This window comes from Pangasianodon hypophthalmus, chromosome 10, assembly GCF_027358585.1.
Source record: "Pangasianodon hypophthalmus isolate fPanHyp1 chromosome 10, fPanHyp1.pri, whole genome shotgun sequence".
NCBI lineage: Eukaryota > Metazoa > Chordata > Actinopteri > Siluriformes > Pangasiidae > Pangasianodon > Pangasianodon hypophthalmus.
Window position 1 is genome coordinate 998958 of NC_069719.1, and position 25748 is coordinate 1024705.

The 25748-nt window shown below is 42.0% G+C and overlaps 1 protein-coding gene across 3 annotated transcripts in view; it reads left to right on the top strand.

Annotated features, from left to right (window-relative positions):
• ltbp1 (latent transforming growth factor beta binding protein 1) overlaps positions 1 to 25748 on the top strand; it is a 97521-nt gene that overhangs the window by 1542 nt on the left and 70231 nt on the right. For all 3 annotated transcript variants that reach the window (XM_053237408.1, XM_053237407.1, XM_053237409.1), the window contains 2 exons: positions 3340 to 3410; positions 20226 to 20538. In XM_053237408.1, coding sequence (XP_053093383.1) covers positions 3340 to 3410; positions 20226 to 20538 — 384 coding nt within the window. The remainder of the gene's footprint in view (positions 1 to 3339; positions 3411 to 20225; positions 20539 to 25748) is intronic.

Consider the following 25748-nt stretch of genomic DNA (forward strand, 5'->3'; position numbering starts at 1 on the left):
ATAGTGCGCTTACGTAGGGAGTAGGGAGCTGAACATGAACCCACAAGTGCACTCTCTAGGGTACAGGAGCTGTAATTTCCCCCCTATGTAGTGCACTTATAAATAAAGTAGTCCCCTAGACAACTTGCTATTAAGTATATACTTTGTAGGGTGTAGGGGTCATTACTGCATACCCTATGTAGTGCACTTATGTAGGGAGTAGGGCACTGAACCCCAAGTGGACTCTGTAGGGTATAGGCGCTGTAAATAGTGCAATTTTGAGGGCAAACTGTAAAGTGCACTACATACAGTAAGTGCACTTATATTGCAGTGCACCTAGACACGTATTAGTCCCCTAAAGTGTAAAGTAGGATGTATGAACCATTATTGTGTACCCTATGTAGTGCACTTATGTAGGGAGTAAGGAGCTGAACCCCAACATGGGTCCTTGTTTGACAAAGTGCACTCTGTAGGGTGTAGGAGTTATGTAGTGCACTTTTACGTGAAGAAGTTCCCTAGATACTTTCCTTTTTTAACATATAGTGTACTTTCTAGGCTATATGGGTCAGGTGTAAAGTGTAAAGTGCACTAGATAGGGTGTAATGCTATGGAGCTGTACTGAAGTTCGTAATGGTTCCTGGATTTGTAGTGCACTTCTATAGTAGGGAGCTAGACTCCTGATTGGATATATAGTGCACTACATAGGGTCTAGACATGATATGTCGTCTTATTGCATATGTAGTGCACTACATACAAAGTGTAAATCATTATTTCATTCCGGTTTAGTGCACTTTTTTTTTTACACCCCATATGTAGTGCACTTATACCCTAAGTAGTCCCCTAGATACTTTCTGCTATATTTTTACATTTGAAGGGTGTAAAGACCAAGCGTAAAGTGCACTATATAGTGTCCAGGAACCATATTTTCATACATATGGAGTAGTTAGCTGAATCTAGATGTAGTGCACTAGATAGGGTGTGAAAGTCACCTTTATAGTGCACTTGCAGTATATAAGAAGTAGGAAGCTAAACTCTAAAATAAGTTCCAGATTTTGTAGTGCACTTATAGAGTAGGGAGCTAAGCTCCTGATTGGGCATATAGTGCACTACATAGGGTACAGAACTCCTGTCTAGTGCACTTGTATAAAAATGAGGGATGTAGTGCACTCCGTAGGGTACATGTGTCATTATTTTTATATCGTAAGTTGGAAACAAAGAGTGTACATACTCTGTAGGGCACTTGAACAGGGAGTCGCTTAGTGAACATAGTGGACTGTAGGGTGTAGGGATCATTCTTTCATACCCTATGTAGTGCACTTATGTCTAGCATTGCTCCCTAATGAACATATGGTTTGCTTTGTAGGGTTTATGAGCTATTATGTCACTTCCTGTTAGAGATATAGTGCACTACATAGTGTGAGTGTACTGTAGTGTACTTTTATAGAGTAGTGAACCAAGTGACCCAAAAAATGGCTTCCTATTGGATGTAAAGTTGACTTTGTAGGGTGCAGGAGTGCTAACTGTCTTCCTGTTTTCTAACCTATATAGTACACTGATATAGGGAGTAGGGCGCAGTGTCATGTAGTGCACTTAAGTAGGGACTAGAAATGGTCTTTTACATCCACTACGTAGTGCACTACTAATACTAACACGGACGAGGGAGCAAGAAGAATAGAAAGTCAAACACAGTCCGCTATTCAAGTAGTTGCAGTCATGAGCCCACTGTTGCTAGGCAACTAACTAATATGGACACTGAGTGTTAGCTAGCTAGTGACTAAGCCTGGGGATTTAGCTAGCTAGTGACTAAGCCTGGGGATTTAGCTAGCTAGTGACTAAGGCTGGGGATTTAGCTAGCTAGTGACTAAGGCTGGGGATTTAGCTAGCTAGTGACTAAGCCTGGGGATTTAGCTAGCTAGTGACTAAGCCTGGGGATTTAGCGAGATAGCAAGTAAGCGTTTTATACATAAATATAAAGACACAGTGACAGTGGAAATTAGACAGTATAATCAGGAACATCCACATTTACCTCAGATGTGTTGGTAAATTTAAAAAAAAAAAAGACTTTAAACAACTAAAAGTGCACTATTACACTTAGCATCAACCTACATTTAGCTTCCAGCAGCTTTAGAAAAGTCAACATTGGCACTGAAGATTAGCTCACGTGGGGTTTTAGCTCATGTTCTGTATTGTTAAACATTATTTAAAGGATTTTTATTGACATTTGATGTTAACTGTATTAATTTTGTTAAAACTAAGAACCCAAAAATACATGTATTTGTGCACTACATAGCTAGCTAGTGACTAAGCCTGGGGATTTAGCTAGCTAATGACTAAGCCTGGGGATTTAGTTAGCTAGTGACTAAGGCTGGGGATTTAGCTAGCTAATGACTAAGCCTGGGGATTTAGCTAGCTAGTGACTAAGCCTGGGGATTTAGCTAGCTAGTGACTAAGCCTGGGGATTTAGCTAGCTAATGATTAACGCTGGGGATTTAGCTAACTAGCAGGCTAGTTTGTTAATACATAAACACAGTGTCAGTGTAAATGGGACAAAATAATCAGGAATGTCCACATTTACCTCAAATATGTTTAAAAAAAAGTCTAAAAAACAAGTAAAAGTGCGCTGTAATTACACTTAGCATCAACCGCTAACTGAAGTAACAACCTGGGGACTTGTAGCCCATTCTGTTGTGTGTATTGTTAAACATTATTGAAGCGATTTGATACGATACGATATTTGATATAAATGTCTCTATAAATAAAAATGAATTAAATTATAAAGTAATAACCCAAAAAAGTCACTACACCACAACTCTACTGTTACATTTAATATTTTTCCTTCATAGTTTTATTTATTTTTCTTTCTTTTTTGAGTGTGTGTTATAATGTAGAAGGCAGACGCTCTGTGTGTGTGTGTGTGTGTGTGTGTGCGCGTGTGTGCGTGGTTAGAATAGGATTCCAGTGCGGCTCTCACATTTATCTCCAGAGAGAAAAGCTAGTGAGGTCAACGGGTGCGTGTGTGTGTGTGTGTCTGTGCGTGTGTGTGCGGGTGTGTGTGTGTTTTTTTTTCCAAGTACCTACGCCTTGTTTGAACGTGTCTAAGATCTCATCCACAAGCTCATAAGCACACGTGTGTGTGTGAAAGAAATATGTATGAAAGTCTGTGTGTGTGTGTGTGTGTGTGAGTGTGAAAGAAGTATGTATGATTATGTGTTTATGTGGGCGTATTTCTAAGTATGGGTGAGAAGGTATTTATCAATGACCGTGTGTGTGTGTGTGTGTGTGTGTGTGTGCGTGTGAGACATTGTGTGTGTGTGTGTGTGTGTGTATTTTTTGGCACTGAGACTCTGGCTGTTGTTGCAGGGTGAATGTCTGTGGAGGGCAGTGCTGTATTGGATGGAGCCAAGCGCCTGGATCTCAGCGCTGCACAAAACGTAAGTAACACACACACACACACACACACACAGATTGGTGATCTCACACACTTGCACATACACCGATCAGTCATAACAGTAAACCCACTGACAGGCGAAGTGAAGAACTGATTATCTCGTTACAATAGCACCTGTGTAAGAGGTGAGATATATTAGGCAGCAAGTGAACAGTCAGTTCTTGAAGTTGATGTGTTGGAAGCAGGAAAAATGGGCAAGCGTAAGGATCTGAGAGACTTTGACAACGGCCAAATTGTGATATCTAGATGACTGGGTCAGAGCATCTCCAAAGCAGCAGGTCTTGTGTGGTGTTCCCGGTATGCAGTGGTTAGTACCTAACAAAAGTGGTCCAGGAAGGACAACCGGTGAACCGGCGACAGGTTCATGGGCTCCCAAGGCTCACTGATGCGCGTGGGGAGTGAAGGTCCGTCTGCTCCGATCCCACAGAAGAGCTACTGTAGCACAAACTGCTGAAAAGTTAAAGCTGCTCTGATAGAAAGGAGTCAGAACACACAGTGCAGTGCAGCTTGCTGCGTATGGAGCTGCGTAGCTGCAGACCGGTCAGAGAGCCCATGCTGACCCTGTCCACCACCCAAAGCTCCTACAATGGGCTCATGAGCATCAGAACTGGACCATGGAGCAATGGAAGAAGAAGCCTGGTCTGATGAATCACGTTTTCTTTTATATCATGTGGACGGCCGAGTGTGTGTGTGTGTGTCACTTACTTGGGGAAGAGATGGCACCAGGATGCACTATGGGAAGAAGGCAAGCTGGTGGAGGCAGTGTGATGGTCTGGACAATGTTCTGCTGGGAAACCTCGGGTCCTGGCCTTCATGTGGATGTTACTTTGACACGAACCATCTACCTAAACATTGCTGCAGACCAGGTTACACACCTTCATGGTAACGGTGTTCCCTAATGGCAGTGGCCTCTTTCAGCAGGATGATGCTCCCTGATACACTGCAGAAACTGTTCAGGAATAGTTTGAGGAACATGACAAAGAGCTCAAGGTGTTGACTTGGCTGATCGAGCGTCTGTGGGACAAACAAGTCCGATCCATGGAGGCTCCACCTCACAACTTACAGGACTTAAAGGATCTGCTGCTAACGTCTTGGTGCCAGAAACCACACACACCTTCAGAGGTCATGTGGAGTCCAGGCCTCGACGGCTCAGAGCTGTTTTGGAGGCACAAGGAGACCTGCACAATATTAGGCAGGTGGCTTTAATGTTATGGCTGATCGGGGTATATTATTGCTCCATTGAAGGAGGTGTGGCCTATGTGTGTGTGTCAGTCTCAGCGAAGGAGGCGTGGCCTCTGTGTGTGTGTCAGTCTCAGTGAAGGAGGCGTGGCCTCTGTGTGTGTCAGTCTCAGTGAAGGAGGCGTGGCCTCTGTGTGTGTGTCAGTCTCAGTGAAGGAGGCGTGGCTTATATGTGTGTCAGTCTCAGTGAAGGAGGCGTGGCCTCTGTGTGTGTCAGTCTCAGTGAAGGAGGCGTGGCCTCTGTGTGTGTCAGTCTCACTGAAGGAGGCGTGGCCTCTGTGTGTATCAGTCTGAGTGAAGGAGGCGTGGCTTCCGTGTGTGTCAGTCTCAGTGAAGGAGGCGTGGCCTCTGTGTGTGTCAGTCTCAGTGAAGGAGGCGTGGCCTCTGTGTGTGTGTCAGTCTCAGTGAAGGAGGCGTGGCCTCTGTGTGTGTGTCAGTCTCAGTGAAGGAGGCGTGGCTTCTGTGTGTGTCAGTCTCAGTGAAGGAGGCGTGGCCTCTGTGTGTGTCAGTCTCAGTGAAGGAGGCATGGCCTCTGTGTGTATCAGTCTGAGTGAAGGAGGCGTGGCCTCTGTGTGTGTGTCAGTCTCAGTGAAGGAGGCGTGGCCTCTGTGTGTGTGTCAGTCTCAGTGAAGGAGGCGTGGCTTCTGTGTGTGTCAGTCTCAGTGAAGGAGGCGTGGCCTCTATGTGTCAGTCTCAGTGAAGGAGGCGTGGCCTCTGTGTGTCAGTCTCAGTGAAGTAGACTGTAGGTAATTGAATAGTGGATAGTTTTCAGGGTTCAAAGCAAAACTTTTGGCACCCTAACCATTAAAAACACCACTTTAGGAAGTGTAGGAGAGCTGAGAGGATGTGGAGATATAAAAAAAAAAAAAGCTGACAAGTTTAAAACAGACTGATTTTAATGGAAGCTTTTATAAATAACTACAGTAACAGCTGCAGAGTTCAGATCAGCTAATCCAGTTCACTGCTGTCAGAGAGAGAGAGAGAGAGAGGGAGAGAGAGAGAGGGAGAGAGAGAGAGAGAGAGAGAGAGAGAGAGAGAGAGGGAGAGAGAGAGAGGGAGAGAGAGAGAGAGGTATATGACCAGAGTGAGGATGAGGAATGAGGAAGATAATGTGAGAAATGGAGGAAGAAATAGAGCTGGGGAATATAATATCAACATTGTGATAAATTGTCTCTCAGTATACTTTTTAGAAATATTGTTGGTATGACAATATTGTTTATACATTATTTATGTTTTTTTTTTTTTTAAATAAGAGTAATAACAAATAATAATAAATTACAGACTCTGATTGGATGCAGCTGATTTGCTACAAAAATTTACTGCCTTTTAAAATTCAAAAAGGAAGAAAACGTTTTAAATTAAATAAAAGTAGAATTAAAATTTTCCATAATTAGTAAAAAACACTACTATTGCTAAATCTAGCTAAATATCATGATACATACTGCAAATATTAATATTTTTCTCATCTTGGCCATCCCTACGAAGAAAGCACCTTAAAAGGAATAAAGGAAGGACAGAAAGGTGGGATGTGAAAGGTGGAGTGGGTGGATAAATGAATAACAGAAGATCTGGTATGAGAAAGAAAAGAGGATCAGCAAGAAAACAACAAAGAAATGATGAACAGAAAGAGTAGAGATGGAAGGGATTAACTATTATAAAAAGGAACATTAATATGATGCTAAACGTAAATAAAGTTAATTAAGTTTAATGAAGTCATTTCTAATGATTAATAATATATTAACTAAATACTCAAAGTTCTCTTTACCTCAAATGTAGTCAGCTAAAGGCAACTAAATTTCAAACAATTGTTTTTCACTTGTTTATTCTTCAGTCTTCAAGTATTATTTAACAAATAACTAACATAAAATAACATAATTACAAAAAAAAATTTTTTGGCCCTTCAAAACGATTCAGTGATGAATATAGCCACCTTTCTTTTCAATAACCGCAAAGAGCCTTCCATCCAATGAATCTGTCAGTTTCTTGATCTGTTCTTGATCGATTTTAGCTGACGCAGCCTCCACAGCCTCCCAAATGCTGTTCAAAGAGGAGAATTGTCTTCCTTCACTGTAAATCTCAGGCTTGACAATGGCCCAGAAGTTCTCAATAGGATTTGAGTCAGGTGAGGAAAGGGGCTAAGTCATCATTCTGCCATCTCTGATGCCTTTTCTGGCTAGCTAAGAAGTGGTGTACCCTGAAGTATGCGCTGGATCTTTACGCGTGATCTTTACGCACTGTCCTGAATGAGGATCATGGCCTTCTTGAATGTCACTCACTTCTTCCTGTACCACTGCTTGAAGAATGTGTCTTCTAGAAACTGCCAGTAGGGTTGGGAGTTGATTTTCAGTCCATCTTCAACCTGAAAATGTCCAACTAGCTCATCATTAATGATCCCAGCCCACAGCAGGTCCCCTCCTCCACCTCTCTGGTGCCTCGCTCGAACTTCTCATTAGTGATCCACCCATGAGCCCAGCCATCTGGTCCATCAAGAGTCACTCTCATTTCATCTGTCCGTGAAACCTCTGAGAAATCGGTCTTGAGGTATTTCTTGGCCCAGTCATGACGCTTCAGCTTGTGAGTCTTATTCAGCCTTCCTTTCCTCAGCCATGTCTCTGAGCACCTGACACCATGTACTTCTGGACACTCCTGGAAGGTTGCAGTTCTGAAATACAGTGGCACTGGAGGCTAACAGGTTCCTGGTAACCTCACGTTTTATTCTTCTTAAGTCTTTTGGGGTCAGTTTGCGCCTTTTCTTCTCCACATGTTTTTTTTGTGACCCTGTTGAGAATTCATAACAAAGCGTTCGATTGTCCGATGGTCACGCCTCAATAGTTTTGCAGTCTGCATCGTGCCGCATCTCTTCTGATAAAATTTTTTGACTTTTCAGTCTCTGTTAAATCTCTTTTTGTCCCATTTTCCTGAGATATAGATGCTGCCTATTAATTATGCACACCTTATATAGAGTGTTAATCACTTTAAGCCACACCTTCCCTCATTAAACAATTAAACTTCACCTGAAAATAATTATACCCAGGTAACATTCAGGTTTCTATAGTTAATAGTTGGATAATATTCATAGAAATAATGATCAGATTGTAATGCTGACTTGCCTAATAATTGTGCACGCAGTGTAGAGGTGGTTGTTAGCTACACTAGCCTCGTAGCTCCAGTGCAGAATTAAAAGAGTAAACATCTGACATGTCTCAGGTGATCAATTTTGGGCAAAGACTTTTTCATGGATAATATTTCTCGCCCTGTATACGGAAGAAAGGATCTCGCAGTCAGTCACGGCGCTTGTTCTCCACGCTATAGATCTTTCGCTCAATTCACTTTTCAGGATCAGCGCCTTTCCTGTCACGCTACAGAGGACGGATCATAAATTCTCCTGCTAAATATTTAATGGAGTTTGATTTTTCGGTCCACACACACTTTCACTGACTCTCTTTAGCACTTTTTTTTCATGGCACAGCTCAAACAATGGGCTTCTCTAACAGAAATAATACAAGCATAGGATTATAATACAAACGCGTTATTTTGGCTGATGAATTCTGAATCCTGATTGGTCAGAAGGTGTTGATTAATTTTCTAGAACAGCAGCTCTGACAGTAGCGCAGCTGCAAATCGCAGGTTTATATTAATGCGCTTATTCTAATACGTTATCGTTTCTATAGTAACAGTTTAGTCACAGGGACGTGTTTGCAGATTTTTCTGTAAGGAACTGTGTTTATGTAACATTTATGGAAGGAGTCTCCAGTGTCAGTGCTTTGTTATAGTCACAGTTAAAGCTGTAACTTCAATTTTTCTGACATCTTCAGGACAGAGGAGTTTACGCTTCTTTGCGGTTTCCGCAACATTAAATGTAACTATAAACAGATAAAAAGTATGTTGATAAATTTAAATCACTGTGGTATGAGAGGAATAAATCACTTGGGGGGTGTGCTATTATAGGACAATAATCAACTTTATCTGATGTATTAGATTTGAATAACATGCTAGCTATTTCCTGCTAATTATATGATAAACTGTGTTAAATGGTTGATTGTCATATTTTTCATTGTGTCTCAGTATAATCCTTGTATGTTATACCACGTGATTCCGGGTAAACAGCGCTCCTCCGTAGGTTAAGAAAAGAACGCTAGCAGTTTAAATTTTGCCGTCAGTCCACAGCGAGTGTCTTCTGCAGATATTGCGTCACTGTTTATGTGTGTGATGGGTGAATATCTGCAGTGTGCAGTTCCTCTGAGCTTGTCTCTGGCTGTGTTCGTCTCCTCATGAAGCCGTAAAACTGCCCTGAAATACGAGCAGAGGGATCTCAGGCCTTATCGACGATGCTTCCTCGAGCGCTTGTGAGGGATAAAGAGGACGATGCTACAAATTATAACAAAGATCTCACTATCGACTTGTGCTAAAGCTGATAAAATCTGGGATTAGCGAGGAGTCTGATTGCTTGAGTCAGCAGTGCATCAGCTTCCCAGCCTTTCTCTCTTTCTGTCTGCCTATTTATTTATATATTTAAAGCTGCTTTCAAAGTGTATGTTGTGAAAAATATCTTTTACTCTATAAGGCTGAAGCTGAAACTTAAAACCCTGACTCTAAACAGCTAAACCTTCAACTTAAGCTAAAAAGCCTAACTACAAGCTGCTAAAACACTAAAAGATTAAACCCTAAACACAAAATAAACACAACTCACTAAACCCTAAACCTAAAATACAAAGATCTTACCTTAAAAAAAGCTAAACCGTAAACCTAGACTTAATACCCTGAGCCTGTAAAGCTAAACTCTAACCATAAAACCCTAAAAGTAAATGGCTAAACCAAATCTAAAGATGGTAAAAAAGCTTTATTTTAACTTAAATTTTAAAGCATAAAACAGTTAGTGGCTAAATCCTAAACCTAAAACTTAAAGCACTAACTATAAACAGCTAAACACTAAACTAAAGACCCTCATCCCTAAATCTAAAACCCTAAACCTGGCCTCTATAGTGTACATAACTCTGGTTCTGTGAATCCCAGATAAGCTGCAGGAAAGGCGGTGAGAATCATCTGTCATGAGGAACATGAGGTTAATGTAAAGGAACAAGAAGCTCAGAGATGACTGCTACACTCACACTGTTCGAAAGAGCGATGCTGACCTTGTAGTATCCGGAGAAAGTGCACAGTGATGCCCACTACACAATCTTCCTAAATAATGTACGTAAGGAGGAGATGCTCCTGGTAGAATGGAATGTCACACCTGTAAGCCATGGCGATGACGTCCACCAATCTCCGTGGTTGATGGTTTGACAGTTGATTAGCCATCTGGAATAAATATAAATGTAGGGCGTGTACCAAGAACATAAAGGAACGCTCTGAAGGCCCACCTGGTCAATATGATCGCATGTTCAATCCTACAGTTGACATAGCATCCTTGTGCTCCTTCTGGGAAGCTTTCCACTAGATGTTGGAGCGTGGCTGTGGGGATTTGTGTTCATTCAGCTACAAGAGCATTAGTGAGGTCAGGCGCTGATGTTGGGATGTCGAGGAGGTCTGGGGTTCAGTCGGTGTTCCAGTTCATCCCAAAGGTGTTCAGTGGGGTTGAGGTCAGGGCTCTGTGCAGGACACTCGAGTTCTTCCACTCCAACCTTCACACACCATGTCTTCATGGAGCTCGCTTTGTGCACAGGGGCATCGTCATGCTGGAACAGGTTTGAGTCTCTTAGTTCCAGTGAAGGGAAATTGTAAAGCTACAGCACACAGAGACGTTCTATACAACTGTGTGATTCAGACTTTATGGCAGCAGTTTGGGGAATCGTCCGAGTTGTGCAGTCCCAGCTTCATCAATTTATGTTAATACACCTAGAAAGTAACTCAGACTTCTTTCTGGGCTTCTTGTTGTGATTAACATCAGTAAGATGGTCAATGCAGAGACATAAATAGTGCTCATCTTCCAAGGGGTTCAGACACAAGACTCCTTTAGCTAACTTCTTGGCGTAATGTGGAGACCGTGTAGAAAAACAAGGAAGTTCATGAGTGCAGGAAAAATCGTCTATTAGCAGAAATATAGCTAACTTAGCAGACTAAACGTTGCATAACGAAGCAGGGTATGGTGAGGGAAACCACTCAACCACTCTAGCAGCACGTAGCTCTACAGCAGGAGAAGTCAAATACGCTGAAGGAGAGATGAGAGATGAGAGAACACTTCCTGAGTGGAGATATGAAACTATTCAATGCATGCTTGTAGAGATAGCTAATACAGGCTAGACTCAAAGCTTCATCGAGTTATACATAATTTATGAAAAATACACTCACCGAGGTAGAATATATGACATGAATCCATGAACAACAGGTTACCTGTAGCTTCAACAAGCTGTTACACAAACAAGCTGTAGTGAAAGTAGAGTAAAGTGTCTGAGGTGAGAAGAAGAAAGAAAATGATCTTCGTATAACAGCGTATTTATTACAAATACTGCATCGTACATTGCTTCATGACTTTGTTGAAGATCTGGTGTATGTGTGTAGAAGTGTACAGGTGGTGGAGTACTTTTTGAGTGTCTTGAAAACATATTGAATCTGAAATAGAAAAATAATAACATGCTTAATAGTTAGTGTGTTTTTGTGTGATTTTAGCTCGCAGTTTTGACGAGCTTGTATTATTCCTAACAGCATCAAATAGTAAATGTTTCTGCTTCGTTATTTAGATTTAATGAGTCTATGGCCCAGAGTAGAGGCTTTCTGTCTTCCTTCATTCTGATGATTTTCATTTATTAAAACCATTAAAATGAAACGCATGCCTTGAGCTTTTCTTATCTGGACAGAATATTGAAAAATAGAAATATTCGACAGTCGCAGCCCTGCAGAGTCGCGTCCTCATCGAGCCGAACACAGGCTCATCATCCGAGGCTAAATCATTCCATAAATCTGTTTTCACCATCTGTTTCACTTTGTCTCTATTACAGAAACATCTCGGCTGAACATCACTGTAATACATTACACACACACACACACACACACACACACACAGCAGAAACACTCACACTGTACACCAGTAAAGTAGGAGACTATATATATATATTTTTTTTTATTGAATATTTTGTCAAACATGAGACATATAATACATTTAGACATCTTTTTTCATTTTTTAGATAACACCCCTGCCCACAACAATTCCCCCTGTTGCACAATTGTACATTTAAGCTTTCTAACATGAAGAAAGAAAAAATAATAATAATTTTCTAATCCTCTGAGATAACTGAGGGATCCATCTTCTGTATCTGATCTAAAACAGGTTGCTAAGTAACATAAAACATGTTGGTGCAGCCTCTTAAAGTGTGCTGTATTTTTTCTAAGCCCATATAATGTAGTCCTTGAGCCATTGCTTGAAGGTTGGAGGGGATTTTTCTTTCCATGTGAGCAGTATTATCCTCCGGGCTAAAAGCATAGTAAAAGCGATCCGATTTTTCTTACTTTGATTAAAACTTAAGGATCGTGGTATGATACCAAATACTGAAATCATGGCCTCAGGCTCTATACATGTCTTTAATGGATCAGAGAGAAATTTAAATACCAGCTACCAGAAATCTTTTAATTTTGGACAAAGCTGAAACATGTGAGATAGCGTAGCTGGCTCGATCTCACACCTATCACAGTTAGAGTCTAAATCTGGTTTGAATTTGGCTAACTTCACTTTGGACCAGTGCAGTCTGTGAACAATTGTAAACTGAATTACTGTATGTTTTAGACAAATTGAAGATGAGTAAATATTATTTATAACAGACTGCCACATGTCTTCTGAGAGTTCTATATCTAATTCCACCTCCCATTTTCTTTTTAATTGAGCTAGGGGTTCCAGGTTAAGAGAATTGATTACAGAATAAATTTTACCAATGGCTCCTTTGGATTATGGACTCAGGAGGTCCATAATAGACTCAAGAAGGGAACAGGGAGGCAACGAAGGAAAGTGGCTCAATGAGGAAGACACAAAGCTACGAAGCTGAAGATATCTAAAAAATTGGGAGTCAGGAATTTGGAACTTCATTTTCACTTGACTGAATGATGCAAAGTCTCCATCAATAAATATATAGTGTCCTAAGACCTTTCACAGACCAAATATTAAAGGTTTCATCCATGACAGAAGGGGTAAACGTGTGATTTCTTGCTATAGGAGCGTAGACTGATAATTCCTTAACTGCAAAACTTCTTCTAAATTGTGCCCATATTTTGAATGAGTGTTTAACCACTGGATTTGAAGAAAATGTAAATACTGGTTGGGGTGGCGGGAGTTTTGAGCAGAGAGGCTGGTCGACATGACGTATTTTCTAAAGACAACCAATTGGGACCACTATTATTTGATGAATTAACCCAGTATAACATTGCACGGATATTAGCTGCCCAGTAGTAATACTGACTGTTGGGTAAAGACAGACCTCCATGCTCTCGGTGTCGCTGTAAAATACTTTTGCGGATGCGCGCATTTTTCCTGTTCCATATGAATGATGATATTAATTTGTCTAATAGTGAGAAAAAAAGATTTTGTCAAAAATATAGGTATGCATTGGAAAAGATATAGGAATCTGGGTAGAATATTCATTTTTATAGTATTTATTCTGCCTCCTAATGATAACGGTAATTTTAATGGAATTTTTTAATGGAATCCATCAGCAGGGGGAAATTTGCTTTGTACAAATATTTGTACTTATTAGTGATCCATTTACTCAGGTATTTAAATTTATCTTTAGTTAATTTAAATGGTAAAGAGCTAAAGCTAATCTGTCAGGAGACTATATTCTATATACTATACACTGAACTGCTTATTTTATAATCCAAAATGGCCGCCCCGATAGCTCCGCCCCTTCTACTACATACAGCACTTCATCTGAACTGAAACGACATGATTTCTGACTTAGTAAAGAAGAAATGTTTGTCTAAGATGTAAACATATACAACAGTTCTGAACTCAGACTTTGGGTAGCTCTCTGATAGCGATCAGCTTAGCGTTCGAGCTCCACCTTTGTCTGTTTAAGTGTAAAATATCTCGTTCAACTAAATAAATTTGCTAAATAATTTAGTTCATACTACACTATTTAGCAACGAATCTACATAGCCATAGCAAAGCTTTTCCAGTTACCATTTACCAGTTACCTGTGCATGTGATTGTGGTCACGTCCCAAACCACAATACTACAATACTACAATACTACAATACTAAAGTACACCAGCTCTACTCCCTCTATGATGGAGTAATTTGTTGCCATACAATTAAGCGTGTTGTTATGGAGGTGTTAACTAAATGATTAGACGAATAATTGTGTTAGCTAAATGATTAGATGAATAATTGTGTTAGCTAAATGATTAGCTGTTAGCTAAATGATTAGCTGACACCACTTGCTAAAAAGTAGGCGCTGTTTTGTCAAGATGACAGACGTTAACAGAGCTTAATTAAAATCGCAAACTAAAGCAAGCAGCCATGAGAGATGCATTACAGGCATATCGCTTTTATAAAACTCTTCTTCTTCTTCCATGCGGTGTCATTTGTTAACAGTAAGCTTTTGTTGCTAAGCAACCCAACAGGCAAAGATAAGGCTATTCACTGAATAGTACAAAGCAATGGCTTAATGATTAATTATTATGATTACTATATATTTGTTTATAAAATCCTGGCAATAAAAAGCATAATAAAAAGAATGGTTTAAAACCCATTGTTCACTAAATAATTTGTTATTATTAGTAATATTTTCAATTCATTCATTTCCATTTAACAACTAATAATTTCACATTTTTATTCATGACACCAGATGAATTGTGCTTTTTGTATTAACACGTTTCCTCCAACCAAGTGTATCTTTTCAAAATGCTCTATCACAGGGCAGAGTAACACACTCAGGGGAAAAGCACTATCTACCCTCTTCTACATACATGATAACCATGATTGGCTAGTGCCACTGTGATTGACAGGTGAGACAGTGTATGCCCCTCCCACCCAGACAGCACAGTTTTTTCTCTCATGGCTCCCGGACAAGGATGACTACAGCATCATCAGGATTCAAACTCATGATCTCGGGACCATAGAGTCAACGTTTTTCCTTTCCACTGTGCCATTCTGGAGCCCTTCGATTGTGGCTCAGCCAATCAGATTTCATAACCGCAGCTATCTGTTTTAAAATATTGATTTTAAAACCTGAAATATAAAACTTCAGCTAACTGATGTCATAATTATAGGATTACATTTGATTGGATTTGTTGAAATTGAACAGAAGTGTCCCCATCGTTGACTCAAAGCAAAATCTGGAACACACACACACACACACCCACACTCTCTCTCTCTCTCTCTCTCTCTCACACACACACACACACACACACACACACTATCACACTGGGAAGGGTTTTTCTACAATGACTCTATTCTATACACTTTTCACTTCCCTGAACAATCTCATTCGTGAAATAAACCATGACTCTTGCCATATTTTCTACCATGTGTGTGTGTGTGAGTGTGTGTGTGTGTGTGTGTTTGTGAGTGTGTGTGCGTGTGTGACGGAGCAGAACAGTGCTCCTGTGTTATACCTGTCTCACACAGCTCTATTTATAGTGGAAAAGAAAGCACAGCTCTGAACACTTCACTACACACTGCTGCAGGAGAACAGGAAATTAGGTCAGTTATAATGTCGTTGCTGCTTTCAGGGCCAGGAGGGTTACACTATGTCTGAGTTTGTGTTTGTGTTTGTGTTTGTTTGTGTGTGTGTGTGTGTGTGTGTGTGTGTGTGTGTGTGTGTGTGTTTTCCTATGCATATGCTGCTTCATTGTGCCATAGTGTCTGTACTTGCTGAGTCCACTACCAAGTGATTTTATTTTATTTTAGATTCACAAATTTCCTTATTTTTTATTTTATTCAAAGCATCAAACTGAATGCAGGCTAATTATTTTATGTGCACATGACATGGACTTGTGCACTAATAATAAACAGATTTTTTAAAAAAATTCATACGCTGAATTTTTCTCCAGGGTAAGGAGATGTTTATGTAACATCTATGGAAGGAGTCTCCAGTGTCAGCACTTTGTAACAGTCAGAGGTAAAGCTGTAACTTTAAGTTTTTTGACACGGAAATGTCTTTAGGACAGAGGACATTGCGGTTTATCTGTAATATAACAGATTGTTTTTTCTATTTATTAACTTTAAGAGAGAGAATCTGGTGAAGGAACAGCTGTTTATGACTGTTATAATGTAAGTGATAACAGGAACTAACTTCTTTTACAGTCATTTCCCAACATAAATACAGACAAATATAAAGCATGACATGTCCTTATACTGTCACTCTTAAATAAATAAACAAGTAGAACTCAAAGCTAACAAGTCTAGTCCTAATTTGTATGGATGAAATACTTAAAACATTTCAAACATGAAGGGAAACTATTTCAGACATTTGACCTTGAAACTGTTCGGCTCAATTCCAAAATCTAATCAGTTCATCTGCTGGTTACAATGATAAATCCATACAGGTCCTACAACCTTTCAACCACTCATTCTTGAGACATTGCTCTAACAAAAATCTCACACGGACGAACGGACAGAAACCCGCCTGGTGGTGAAGGCATAAAACTGTACGTTTTCCGACATATTCAAAACAGAGGAGGTTACACTTCTTTGTGGTTTCTCGGTATCATGACGTGCTGCGTTTTTTTTTTTTTATCTTATTACCTTGAAGCGAGAGAATAAAGAGAGGCTGGTGAGGGAACGGCTGTTTATAGCTGCTATAACGTAAGTGACAACAGGAACTAACTTCCACAACATTAAATGTAACTATCCATACATCCATCCATTTTCTTTCATACTGCTTATACTACACAGGGTCGCGGGGAGCCTGGAGCCTATCCCAGGGAACTCGGGGCACAAGGCAGGGGAATCCCTGGATGGGGCACAATCACACACACACTCACACACCCAGTTACTCACTACAGACAATTTAGAGATGCCAATCTGCCTATAATGCATGTCTTTGGACTGGGGGAGGAAACCAGAATACCCAGAGGACCCCCCCCCCCCCCCCCCCCCCCGAAGCACGGGGAGAACAAGCACACAGGTCGGAGGTGGGAATCAATTCCCCAGCCATGGAGGTGCGAGGCAAACATGCTAACCAGGAAGCCACCGTGCCTCCTAAGCATAACTATAAACAGATAAAAGTATGTTTTTTAATAAACAAAAACATTTTTCATCGGTAAATTGCTGTCGTATAAGAGGAATAGAACACTTGGGGACGTGCTGTTAGAGGAAAGTAACTAATATGTGGACTTTGAGGACTTTGAGGAAGACAACAACCTACATGACTATAAATAAATACAGAAAGGACATTGTTCACATCACACTCTCCCAGTGTCACCCAGATGAGGATGGTTCCCTTCTGAGTCTGGTTCCTCTCAAGGTTTCTTCCTCATCTCATCTCAGGGAGTTTTTCCTCTCCACAGTCGCCTCAGTCGCCTCAGACTTGCTCACTAGGGATAATTCTGTCTAACATCTAGGACTGTTTGCATGTTTTTGTTTCTGTTTGCATGTTTTTTGTTTTTTATGTTCTGTAAAGCTGCTTTGAGACAATGTTCATTGTTAAAAGCGCTATACAAATAAAATTGAATTGAATTGAATTGAAATTGAATAATAGTAACTACGCTTCATCATCATCACACCACTCCATTATTCTGTGTTTTACTGTAACAGCAACACAAAGAGAGTTTATTATTTACATGTTGTGAATATTGTTGTGTCAGAGGTGCTTGAAGTTTTTTTTTTTTTTTCACTCTTGAAGTGTAATCGTAGGCGGAACAGGTTCTGTTGTAGACTCAGGGTTCACAGGGTGGTACAGTCTCTCGGGGTCTTCATGCTCGGCACCAGACCGTGAAGTAGTTACTGAGAGGCACACCATGGGTTTGATCTTGTGTGTGTGTGTGTGTGTGTGTGTGTGTGGGTGGGTGAGATGGAGTGTGAGGGGTATCGGGTTTCTGGATGGAAGCCTGTAATTATGGCGGTGAAGAACACGACTGGCACTGTCATGTTTCATCTACAAAGCGTCCAGGACACACACACACACACACACACACACACACACACACACACTCGTTCTCTCTCTTTCCCACACACACACATTTCCTTCAGACAAAGTCTAACAAGTGTCTATCATAGTTGTGGTCATACAAATAAACAGCTGGACTCATTTTTTTCTTTTTACAGACTGAAATGTTTATATTGTGCTCCAGGACTTTAAAAGAACCCACTTTCTCATGATTTCAGCTCTGTTTTTACTGCACTCTATTTATTTATTATACTTACGTATCCACATTTATGAGCTGTGTGAACATTTTTGAAATGCACAACTTAAGTACATATTAAGTATATATATATATATACAGTATACACCAAGTATGGTGTATTATAGCTTCAGGAAAAAAGCTCACACAACAGCTGAAATCACACTGATCTGGAGTGTCCTAATGGGTAGGGCTTGATATTATATTGAGTAGCTTGATTGACGACCCTCTGTCCGAGCTGTCTAGACTGTGATAGCAGTCAAGCAACTAAACAAAACAGCACAAGCAGCGAGAATCAGGATTATTCATCCTCCATGTAGCAGCCACCCAGTTATAGAGTTACACAGTAGCTACACTCATTAGGTTAGCTTTTGACATGTGTAAATGCCAGGGTCGCTGTTTTGGGCCTGCAGTCAAAGCCCTGGGTAGAAGAGCACAGGTCTCAGAAACTAGAAACCTGAGTCCAGTTCCCATGAAGGACTGAGAATTCTGACATGATGTTTTACAGCTGGAAACATTTCTCATTGGACAGCGATTACATCAGACCAGTGGGTCCTGATGACTGTGTTGCAGGTGCCCAACACTTTCAGACCTCTTCAAGCCTCTCTGTTCCAGGAAGCTTGTTTCCTTCTTGGGCAGAGGTGCATTCGAAAGAGTAGACTCTGTGGTTCAGAACAAGGTGTTCTACTCAGCTTACTTCTTAGTTTTGTGCACTATTGAAGACAGATAGTCACTGTGGATCCTTGACTCACTACTGAGAGGCAGTGGGGTGCCAGAGATTCACAGGAATTATGAGGAGCCATGTTGTCAGAGTAGAAGACATCAACAATCTGGGACTGAGGCAGTTTATCCATCCCTCAAATTCTCCTTACTGCATCTGGGACACATGCTGGTCCATTTGGACAACGTTGTGTCATATAGATACATCATTCAGCAGGGTAGAATAAGGATGGATGATGCTCTTTGCCTTGCACAAAAATTCTTCAGGTGGGCCCACCAATGGTTAGCCTCACTCACTTGCCGGGATGGCACAGTGATACGGTCATGCTGTTGAGACAGTGCATACACAATCTGCACCCTAAAGTGGTGTCCCAGATCAGGGAAAGGTTTGGCAGGGCACAAGGGTTCCACTTTGCCAATTCCAAATTGACTGTCAACTATGGTTCTCCCTTGGAGCTCTGTAGAGCTTGACAGTCTGCTAGGCTGGGACACACTGTCTTCTGTATGCATTTCTGCCTCTCTTGTTGATTCTGCCCATATTGTACAGAATTCAGAAATCAACCCACAGAAAGCTGCTTCTTGCCCCAATGTGGCCCAAGAGTCCTTGGTTACAACTGCTGCTCTCACTAGTGGCTGGAATTCCTTGGCAGCGTCCTCCTGCATAGATCTTTGTCTCAAATAGGCGGAATGATTTGACACCCTCGGCCAGGTTACCAGTGCCTGAGGATTTGGCCTCTTAGAGTGAGGAGCACGTACATTGTCCTTGTATGTTCTCAGAGAAAACTGTTCCATAAATGGTGTGATTCATCATCTAGATTCAGTGCATTGCTCAAAATTGCTAGCCTTCATACAGGTACATACAAGTACATGTTGAAGGTGTGTGCAGTGGTCACTGCAGCCTGTCACAGCATCATGCATGGTGTCTTGCTAGGGGCTCATAAATTTGCCACAGCCTTTTCTGAATGGAGCTTCCTCAAGAACCCAGCATGGGATATCACCCTTGTACTGGAGTCCTACCTTGCATAATCAAAAAAAAGTGGGATAAATTCATGCCTTGGTGATAGGCTCACCTTGCACGTGTTGGTGGTTAAATGTCTCCGGCATGACCTTGTGGTTGAACCCTGGGTTTCTGTTCAAAATCATATCACCCACCTTTGGTAAACAATCTACTGACCTTGTCGCATTCCTTGCTATGAACAGAATGCCCCCTCTCATGTACTTATTGGACTGGACAGCGGCAGTTCAATCATCACAGGGTAAAGACCTGGCAAGAAGGTTCCAGAGAATGATGACTATACAACAATACTGAAGCTATACGGGAGAGATGAGTGACTTCAGACTTATGATTGGTCAAGGTGGAGCTAACACAAGCTTTACCAAAGAATAGCTCCACCCACTTTTCACTTTTATAAATTCACCAAGTATTCAGAACTTGTACCTTAGATAGTGAGACTGATACTCACCTTGTTAGGAAGCAGAGTAAGGATTTCTGTTCCTTGGAGCTTTAACCTTTGTCCCTAAATGATTACTGCCTGATACTGATGTTTCTAATTTCTCCTTCTCTTTTCCAGCCAACTGCCTTCCAAAATGCCAAAATGGCGGCATGTGCCTTAGGCCACAGATGTGTGTGTGTAAACCTGGATCAAAAGGGAAATTATGTGAGCAAACCACAATGCCTACTTCCTCTCATCCATCCGGTCCAGTGAACGGACACACAAATGGACACAGTAATGGACATGGCCTTGTGCCGCAGCGTCCGATTCCTCAGCAGGTTTTCCCACAAGGCCCTGCTTCATATCCTCTACCCAGCACTAACATGGCACACATGACCCTGACCATGAAGGCAGCGCCCAAAAGCCAACAGCCAATCCCCTTTCAGCAACAGTAAGTACTACAAAGTTTGCTTATAAGTTTTTTAATTTGATCTGTTGAAAATGGAAAATACTGGTTTCAGGAAAAAAATTGCTATTAGCATATAATTCCAAATTCAATTATTTTGTCAGGCATCATATACAAAGTGATCATTTTCAGGCTAGATAGAGATACTCTATTTACCTAAATTTATCTAGGACCATTGTTCTTTAAGTGTGGTACACAGACTATAGCCAGGGGTCTGCAATTTTTTTGAAATTAAGTTTGCTTTCAATGTTAGTGTCACACTTCCCTTTTTGGTTCAGAGGGAAATGAGGAAACAGGAGGCAGGCTTGTGACAACTCAACAGAGGATCTTTATTTACTTTACCTTTTTTTTTTTACTTTCGCTTTTAAGTGATTTTATTTTAATGTGTATATATATATATATATATATATATATATGCACACCCACGGCTCCGTGCTGCTCCGATATCTCTCTATCTGGCTGGTTACAGAAGCCTCTGGAAGCACAAAAAGACGCACAAAAATAAACTCCGGCTAATACGACACAGATGAGAATCATCATGTGTTACCTGTGGGTTTGACTTGCCTCCATCTCATACAGCTGATGCTTGACCACGCCCTGACCACCACATACCCCCACCGCCCGACTCAGGCCGGGGAAACCACCTGGCCTGCATGACCGCCCACTTTATGGCCAGACACGGCTTCTCGTTGGTCCTCTCCCTCCACCACCTGGTACAAAATTTCTGACACGTCAGCCTGCAAGACAAAAGGGAGAGGAAAGTCAGGTGAATGCAACAGCTGGCCCCCACACAAAACCGCTTTTACCTGACAGAAGCCTGCTTGCAGGGCTCCATCCACTGGACTGGATCTGGCACCCTCCTTTTAGTGAGGTCAGTCAGCGGGCTGGCGACTTCTGAAAAATTAGGAACAAACCTTGTATAATAGCCAGCCAGCCCCAGGAACTGCCTCACCCCCTTTATTGTCTTGGGTCTTGGGCAGGCTGCAGTCACTGCTGTCTTGTCAATTTGGGGACACACCTGCCCATGACTGAAGTGGAAGCCCAGATACCGTACTTCCACCCACTCAATTGCACACTTCCTTGGGTTTGCTGTGAGTCCCACCCATCTCAAGGATCTCAGGACAGCCCTCAGATGTTGTACGTGCTGCTGCCAATCATTATTATAAATGATTATATCAGAGGATTCTGTCTGTAAGATGTTGAAACGTCTGGGGCGCCAATCAACCCAAACAGTGTGGAAAAGGCTCTTTTCTCAAGAGATATTGGAGTCAAGGGAATCTATCAATACACCTTAGTTAAATCCAGTGTCGAATAAAAGCGAGCTGCGCTTAACAAATCAAGCAGTTCATCAAATAGAGGCATCAGACATGCGTCAAATTTAGACACCGCACTGACCTCCGCATTGAAGTCCACACAAAAATGGACCAACCCGTTAGCCTTGGGCACCAAAACCACCAGGCTGCTTCAGTCACTGTGGGACTCCTCGATTACCCCCATGTTGAGCATAGCCTTGAGTTCATCCCGAACCACTTTTTTCTTGTGTTCAGGGAGCTGGTATGGGTGGCTGTGTACAACCAAACCCTTGGAGGAGTCTCAATGTGGTGTTCTGTGAGGTTCATGTGACTGGGTAGAGGTGAAAACACATTGTAAAATTCCTCCTGCAACCTGGCAACCTGTGCTGTCTGGGACAGTGAGAGGTGGTTCCCATAGGGGACCGGGGTGAATTGGGCCACATTTGTTAGACTTACCTCCAGTCCCAGCTCCTCCCTCTCATCAACCACTGTCACCAGAGCCACAGGAACCGCCTCTCTCCATGGTTTCATGAGATTGAGGTGGTATATTTGAAGTGTATTGCCTCTATCCATTTGAATAACCTCATAGTCAACTTCTTTGACCCTCCATGTGAGGTCAAAGGGTCCTTGCCACTTTGTGAGTAATTTAAAGCTTGATGTGGGTAGCAAAATTAGCAGTTTATCTCCCGGTGGAAATTCCCATAGCTGAATCTACCTGTTATACAGCCAGGATTGACAGTCTTGCGCCTATAGCAAATTCTCCTGTGTTATGTGACTTGAGGTGTGGAGTCTTGCTCTCAGGGCAAGAACATATTGAATTTCATTTTTGCTGGTAGAAGGTCCCTCCTCCCAATTTTCTCTAATGATGTCTAAGACGCCACAAGGCTTGCATCCGTATAATAATTTGAATGGGAAAACCCTGTGGAGGCTTGTCGGACCTCTCGTACTGCAAATAACAGGGACTTGTGCCACTTATCTCAATTCCGCACATCATTGTGAACAAAGTTTTTCAGTGTTTGATTAAACTGTTCGACCAGCCCATCTGTCTGTGTACCCCTGGCATGGAGTTGATGTCGATGGCCCCCAGAATTTAATATTGACGGGCACCAGTGGATATTTGGATATTCCCCAATGTCCCACATTGAATCAGGCTTTGATAGACGGTGGTCTGGTTACACCTTGAGCCCACCAAGGCCTGATGTGTACTCCCTTGTATACTCACTGACATGCGGTACATTCCTGCTCATTTGGGGGAGTCTTATGGCACATCAGGATTCGGATTAGTATTTCCACTTCCCTGAGGGAGCACTGATCATGGAAATGCTCGGCTTTCCTGCCGCGCCAGCAATCCTGCCCAGGCTTTGCCTCGGTCCTGGTGGGCGAGGAAGGTTCTACCTGTGTGGGGAGAGAGGGAGTTATGGGAGACATCAGGGGTGAAGGAGAGGGAGAGGAGGGAGGGGTAGGGAAACCCCAGGGCCGGGGAAGATGGAGAGAAAAGGGGGGAAAAGGAGAAAGAGAGAGAGGAGGGAGAAGAAGGGACTCGTCTGCCCTTGGATATGCCACCAAATGGTCCTCTGCCAGCTAGATTGCCTCATCTCGCGACGCCGGACAGTGGCACTGGACCCACTCTGCTGCCCCCTGTGGTAGTCGAGTGACGCACTGCTCCAGCACCACTAGGTGGACCAGCAGCCAGCAGCCATCTTCAGCAGGTGTCACAGAGCTGGTGGGCGATTGCAAACGGGCGGTTGAGCTTGCTGAGCGTCACTGAGCGGAAGTGCTGACGGTGCTGTTCGGCGCTGCGGCTTTAGGTCTGGGTACTTCAGCAGGTTCATGACCGGAAGTTGTTGGGCTGCGAGCTGGGTGCCCCCCGACAGTAGCGGCAGCAGGTGGACCGCCTACTGTTACTCTGGCCAGCCCAATGCTTCCACAGTACACTCAAAGACCTCGACGAACTCCTCCAGGTCATCCTGTGGTCCCATTTTCAAGAGCGTGACGTGGGGCATTGGCTGCGGTGGCCACCAGGGCTGCTACTGGGGTACCTGCCAATTGGACCAGGCTCCGTAGCCTCTGCCTGAACTTGGAGAAGTGTCTGGAAATGCCGCTCCTGCTCGGTATGCAGCTTGAGGATGGCCTGGTGTTGCACCTGGTGGATGCTGGCGAGGGTCTCGGTGATCTCCCTGAGTGCCGAGGACTCCATGGTGTTTGGCATCAGTGTCACACTTCCCTTTTTGGTTCGGAGGGAAATGTGGAAGCAGGCTTGTGACAACTCAAAGACAACTCAATTTTTCACTTTTGCTTTTCAGCGATTTTATTTTACTGTGCACATGCACACCCACGGCTCTGTGCTGCTCCGATATCTCTCTCACTCTCTGGCTGTCTACGGAGCCTCTGGAAGCACAAAAAGACACACATAAATAAACTCGGACTAATACAGCACAGCTGAGAATCATCACGCGCTATCTGCCTGTTCGACCTGTCCTGAAAGAAAGAAATGAAAGAAAAGCGAGAGCAAGAAAGACAAGAAAACAAAGGAGAAAGGAGACATGAGTTTTAAAAAAGTAAAGAAAAAAATTAAAGAAAGAAAGAAAGAACAAAAGAAAGAAATAACAGAACAGAAACAAAAGAAAGGAAGAAAGAAGAAATGGAGGAAGGAAAGAAAGAAAGAAAGAAAGAAAGAAAGAAAGAAAGAAAGAAATTGATGAGTGAGAGCAAGAAAGAGACATGAAAACAACAAAACAAAAGAAAGAAGAGAAATGAGGAATGAGTTTTAAAAAGTAGAGAGAAAGGAGGAAAGAAAGGAGCAGTGTGAGTTGTATTTGTTGGGAAGTCTGATCTCTCAGCAGGACGTGTAAATGATGATTATTTTAGAGGCTGAGTGTAACGCTGTGTGAGAGCGCATGTTTTCTATCATTTCATCATCTGTGTGAGTGTGTGTGTGTCTGTGTGTGTGTTCAGCATCACAGAAACTCTCAGTCCATATTTTGGTTCATTTTTCTCCTGAAATCTTTAATTAAATCAGACACAAAGTTCACAGTAACGTTACAGTCGAGTCCAAAAATCAGGATCAGTTTACTGCCTGCGTCTCTTTCACTCTTTCTGTTAGCTTTCACTCTCTAGCTGTCACTTTTTAGTTAGCTTTCACTTTGTAGCTAGTTTTCACTCGCTAGGTTAGTACTGAATCTCTCTATGTTTGTCTTTACTCTCTTTATTTTTTTGTTTTTATTTATAAACCTACTTGTCTAAAAGAAAACAAAGGAAATTGCAGAGCAGAAGTTCTGTGAGGAAATTCCCTTTCTCACATAAACCCTGTATTCCTAGGCAGTGTTTTTTCAGTGCTCAGGCTGTTTTGGACCTAATGATGTAATGATTTAATGATTTAATGATGTAGTTAGATAATGATGTAATTAGTTAATGATGTAATTAGTTAACGATGTAGTTAGTTAATGATGTAATTAGTTAGTGATGTAATGAAGAATGATGGCGTCAGTATCAGTGTTTGCTAAATGATGAAATTAAAACGGATTTTTATTAAAACCGTGAGACGTTCAGTCATAAATCCTGGCAGCCGATTTCGCAACATCAGATATTTTTTTAGTCGTTTATTTTTAGTGACCTGTGCTTTCAGGGCCGCTGTTTGTCTCGAGTGTCCCTTTGTAGTGCACGAGTGTCCTGAATTTCATCACTGCTTCAGAGCGCTTTCTTTTTTTTAATTAGAAATGGAGTTTCAGATCTCCGTCACGCCGTGATGACTCATCGGGGTGAAGCGAGTGCGTCTAGATTTCACTTTTCACCTGAATGTAATCCCGAAGCTCTCGCCGTGACTCAGTGCCTCAGACTTTCCAGGAACATTTCTCAGCCTGGTGATTATTGATGAGCGATTTTTTTTTAAAACGGATGTTAATG